The 5,755-nt window shown below is 34.6% G+C and overlaps 1 protein-coding gene across 1 annotated transcript in view; it reads left to right on the top strand.

The window, feature by feature from the left end:
* Positions 1-1,502: 1,502 nt before the first annotated feature.
* LOC107549339 (clarin-3-like) overlaps positions 1,503-5,755 on the top strand; it is a gene marked incomplete at its 3' end in the record, with an annotated part of 6,436 nt that continues 2,183 nt past the window's right edge. Inside the window, exons 1-2 of the mRNA XM_016230387.1 lie at positions 1,503-1,737; positions 3,219-3,404. Coding sequence (XP_016085873.1) covers positions 1,503-1,737; positions 3,219-3,404 — 421 coding nt within the window. The remainder of the gene's footprint in view (positions 1,738-3,218; positions 3,405-5,755) is intronic.

Genomic DNA, 5,755 nt, shown 5'->3' with positions numbered 1-5,755 from the left:
CTGAAATGTTTGTCTTTTCATCCTGAAATGCGAGGCAAATGTTGGATCACAATAATTAGGAACCACAGTTTCCACAAATCCCTTCATTTGATTGGGATGTTCTCTTTTATTCTGGAGGGCAAGGGCAGTGACTGTAACATTGAGCGTATTTTGCAGTATTAAACATGTATTTATACTGATTTCATCAGGCTCCGAGAATTCTTCAACAAGAACACAAAGAATGGCCTTCTCAGCTGCCATAGCTGCAACTCTTGCGCCATCAGAACAGGGTGTTCAACGCACCACCGTTTCCGTTTAAAACACGTTTTGCACCGTTTTTGTCGGAGCTGAACGCACCCCTGTTCTCTCAGATTGAATAAAATAAAAGAGGCGCCATCTGCTGGTTAAAATCCTTGGTGAACCCTTTTTTAATTCATTTCTACGTTTTTATTTTACAGTTTTGTATTGTTCTGGTAGGCTACATCTGTAAAGCACACACATTCTGATCCTATTATCTCTGTTTGTTTATTTATGGGTGTGCTGTAATATCCATGGTGATATGGTATCACTGCAAAATGGACTTTGGACATATTTTAAAGCATCACACTAAAAATAAATATAGCATTCAGGAAATACACAACATTCATGTAATATAAATATGTTTTTTGACCTATGATGAGTTTTTGATGTCTATGCAACTAATATAGATAGGCTTATTCTTTTCATTTTTTTAAGTTATCTAATGAGCTAAATGCAACATATTTTTTTTATTTAATCTGCCTTTTTCCTTTTCTTTTGCATTCTTTTGAAATGTATTTTTATTTCAATCACTACAAAGCTAACGATAATAATCTTTAAATAAAGTTTGAAACCAATTTAAAATGTATATTAATTTGAAAAGAATGAAGAATATCTCTTATGAACATTGCTGCTATTTTCATATTAATTATGCCCATAAGGATCATAAATGTTATGCCCAAGGCCATAATTCATGTGCCCTGTGGTAAAATTATAAAAAATATGGCTCCTGTAACACCAGTCCTGGTTACACCTCAGCAGTAAAGCAGGACTTCTGTCCCATCAGAGGATGATTTCTTAATCTTCTCTTTCTAATCAAACCCACGTCACTGTCTTTATGATGTTGTGCGCTCCAATATAAATGCCATGACCACAAGAGCAGCTGTCTGTGACTGTACAGACGATTACTTTATGACTTGATTGCCCTCCTAGTGATGAGTTTCATTATGAGCCTATCTGCAATCAGCTTTCCCCAGCCAAGACCAAACCTTTGCCATTGCAGGGAAACACCAGGTACTGCTTTCAGATCAGTGACAAAGTACAACCTATACAACACCATTTATTACCCCAGCAGCCACCAACTCCTCACTTCCTCCCAAGATCTCCCATTTTAAGATCTCCCATTTTCCAGTCACAAAGCGACAGGAATCAACCGGTCTGCTTGACAAGCTTAAAAACTTCTCAGCCGAGGACCTAGAAAAAAAGACCACCGTTCCACAGAAACCATGCCGTCCTCAAAGAAACTAACGCATTTCTTGTCAAGTGCTGCTTTATGTGCAGCTGGAGTGGCTGTACTGGGTTTCGGGATGTCGACGAACTGGGCCCAAGCTAACATGGACTGTGCTCCGATCGACAGTGAAGAGTTCAGTGGATCCTCCAGTCTCCAAATTGGGCTTTTCAATGGCACAGAGACCAAAATCGCCTGCCCTAGGATTGACAAACTTGGAGTTAACGTGCCTGGTGAGTTTCAAATAAGGGTTCAATTAATTTTCTACATGCTAGATTATGCAGTTTTACATTTTCAAGTATAAACATATAATATTACAAATTAAGTAATATATGTATCCAAGCATGTTAACAGAAAGTTGAGTGGAAGGAAAAAGTGTGGAAGATAAAGATGCACAACCAACCGAGAGAACCTTATGAGTCCTTATGAGGATTGTCAAGCAAAATCGATTTAAGAATTTGAGTGAACTTCACAAGGAATGGGCTGAGGCTGGGGTCAAGGCATCAAGAGCCACCACACACAGACGTGTCAAGGAATTTGGCTACAGTTGTCGTTTTCCTCTTGTTAAGCCACTCCTGAACCACAGACAACGTCAGAGGCGTCTTACCTGGGCTAAGGAGAAGAAGAACTGGACTGTTGCCCAGTGGTCCAAAGCCCTCTTTTTAGATGAGAGCAAGTTTTGTATTTCATTTGGATTTTCATTTTCAGACTCCAAGGTCTTAGAGTCTGGAGGAAGGGTGGAGAAGCTCATAGCCCAAGTTGCTTGAAGTCCAGTGTTAAGTTTCCACAGTCTGTGATGATTTGGGGTGCAATGTCATCTGATGGTGTTGGTCCACTGTGTTTTTTGAAAACCAACGTCACTGCACCCGTTTACCAAGAAATTTTGGAGCACTTCATGCTTCCTTCTGCTGACCAGCTTTTTGAAGATGCTGCTTTCATTTTCCAGCAGGATTTGGCACCTGCCCACACTGCCAAAAGCACCAAAAGTTGGTTAAATGACCATGGTGTTGGTGTGCTTGACTGGCCAGCAAACTCACCAGACCTGAACCCCATAGAGAATCTATGGGGTATTGTCAAGAGGAAAATGTACAGTACCATTAAGGTACAAAAATTTACCTTTAAGGCTTACTATACCTTTAAATGTACCGCCCCAGTCACAGTCTTTGTGCCTTTTTTTCTGAGTGTTCAAAATGAAGATAAACAATATTGTGTCACATTGTGGTTGAGAAATGTGAGTGGAAAGTGATTCTCTACACCTGTGTAAACTATAGGAAAACAGACTTTATACAGCCACTAAAAATGACCTAAAAACACCAGCTGATTAACAGACATTGAGCAAAATGGTGATGAAAAGTTGTGAGAAAAGATTCTGCAGCATCTGAGTACAGATGCCAACTGTTTCGATATTTTGTAATCTAAACACATTCATATGTTTTTAAATGAGGAATAAGTGTCCAAATACCGTTTGGGGCTACTAAATATGATATTAATACCAAGAAGCACAATGAAAAAAAAAATAATGAAAAGCTAGATCTAAGATGACCTTTGGAATTTGCCATTCCATAAAAATCACATGACCGTTTTATGTCTGGAATTCGTCAAAGGTTATGTCATTTTATTTCAATCGACATCTTTCATGTAAAAAATCAACGTTTTATGCATTCTTCAATAACATCATAATATAATGTATTTTCTCTTGCTCTCTGGCACTTAGTGTTCGAACGGCTAGGGAAATTAGCAGGCGCTCCGATCATCCTGCACGCTCTGGTTGTCATCCTGTTGGCTCTGGCTCTTTTGGGGTCTGCAGGCAGTATTCTGGTCACACTGTACAACAGCTTCAGTAACCCATATCAGACCTACATGGGACCAATAGGACTGTACACATGCAGTGGACTCAGTGGTGAGCAAACACACACACTCTCACTTATGCCAACAAACTAAAATATTTCAATCTCAAACACTATTTTGCTTGCATTTGACCTCTTCATTTTAACTCTTCGTTTAACTCTTTTTAATTGTCTAAAACGTTGATTATAAAGGGTGTTTGATTATACACTTTTGATTATATTAGGTTTAAATGATTATAAAAGTGGTCCCAAGACCTTAGCTTAGGGTTGTTGTGACATTTACTGTTACTCTGCTAAATTTTGTGTGAGAAATCCAGTCATGCAATAAGAATCCACAAGATCGTATGGATCATATGGTAATTCCATCTTTCTGTCTCACAATTTAAACTGAATTCAGTGTTGTGAGATAAAAAAAACTCACAATTCTGACTTTATATCTACAGTTCTATAAGCTAAAAACTTTCTTAGAATTGCGAGATATTAGCTAAGAACTGCCAGACATAAACTCTTCTGAAAAAAGTCATACAGAGTTTATATATCACAATTATGATATTATTATATTACAATTCTGAGAAAAAAAATACACTTTTTTTCAGAAATGCAAGATATAAACTCATAATTCATACTTTTTTCTCAGAATTGCAACTTTCTGTCTCCCATTTCAGACTTTTTTCTCACAATTCTGAGAAAACAAACAAACAAACATTTTTCTTCAGATTTACGATAAAGAAGTCTGAACTGAGATATAATCTCAGAATTGTAAGATATAAAGTCAGAATTCTGACTTTTTTCTTTCTTTTTTTATACTTTATTATGTCTTTCAGTTCAAGCGCATTTAATACAGTTATACAAATGAACATTTCCTTTCAAGACATCATATTTTTTACCAATAGCTATTCCTCATTTTTCCTTCTACTTTCTCTTCCTTCACTTTTTTTCCTTTTGTCATAATACCCATCACCAACGCATAAAAAATGAATAATTAAATAAGTAAAAAATAAAAATAACAATAATTAGAACAATAAACAATGCATACAAAAACACTTTTTCATATGAAAAATAGAGAGAAAAAAACATCTTATAACACTCTTAAACACTCTTATAATGACACCTAATTCCTAATAAGTAATTCAAATAATATTATTTAAAACTAATTAATAATAATCTTAAATTATTAAAATAATAAATGAAAATAAAGTTCAAAGGGAGGCAGAATTATATAAGAAGGTAATGAGTATACGTATCCCTTTATTTTATAATATATATTTAAGATTTTTAAGGTGCCCATATCTTTTAAAAAATATATATATACACTATTCCTTTTAATTTTATATGTTATCCTCACCATAGAGTGTACTTTAGAAAGTAAATCTAACCAATCATTTAAAACTGGGGATTCTTGCCTTCTCCAAAATTTTGTATAAAAATATATAGTATAAAAATTCTATAAAAATGTAAAAAAGTATTTTAAAAAAATTATTTCAATTCAAAGTTTATATCTCAAAATTCTGACTTTATACTGTATCTTACATTTCTGAGAAGAAAAATAGTTGTATCTCAACCAAATATTGTCCTATCCTAACAAACCATACATCAATGGAAATATTATATATTCAGCTTTGAGATGGTGTATAAATCTCAATTTTGAAAAATTGACACTTAAGACTGGTTTTATGGTCCAGGGTCACATATTGTTGTGCACTTTTTAGAGCTATACCATCAAAGCATTGAAGTACTAAAATAACTCAAACTAAATAAACTAAAATAAAGAACAATTCATAAAAACTATTTAGACCTTTAATAAATAAACAACAACAACAATAATAATAATAATGACAAAAACTCAACTAAATCACAAAAATGTTAACCAAAATTAAACTGAAAACAAAAAATATAAATATAAATAATATAATAATATAAAAATAAAATCTAACAAAAAAATATGAAAGTATATAAATGATACTTAAATAACTCTGATCTAATGCAATATCCAAAAATAGATTTCTATTCCTGAGAGATTTTAACGACTAACCAGACATTTTTCACTTAAAGGGTTAGTTCACCCAAAAATGAAAATTAGGCTGTGTTTTACTCACCCCCGAAGCATCCTAGGTATATATGACTTTCTTCTTTCAGACGAATCCAGTCGGAGTTATATTAAAAATTGTCTTTGATCTTTCAAGCTGTTTAATGGCACTCAGTGGGTGTTGTATGCATCAGTCCAAAAGAACTTAAATAAAAAGCGCCCATCCATAAAAAAAATGTCCCACACGGCTCTGGGGGGTGAACAAAGGCCTCCTGTAGCGAATCAATGCGTTTTTGTAAGAAAAATATCCATATTCAAAACGTAATAATCACTTTAATGTAGCTTGCGCCAACAGTCCTACACGGAAGCAGCTCCGGG

Source organism: Sinocyclocheilus grahami, unplaced genomic scaffold (assembly GCF_001515645.1).
Source record: "Sinocyclocheilus grahami isolate Dianchi unplaced genomic scaffold, SAMN03320097.WGS_v1.1 scaffold369.1, whole genome shotgun sequence".
Classification (NCBI taxonomy): domain Eukaryota; kingdom Metazoa; phylum Chordata; class Actinopteri; order Cypriniformes; family Cyprinidae; genus Sinocyclocheilus; species Sinocyclocheilus grahami.
Note: the sequence above shows the minus strand (reverse complement) of the source record. Positions and strands in the feature narration are given on the sequence as shown.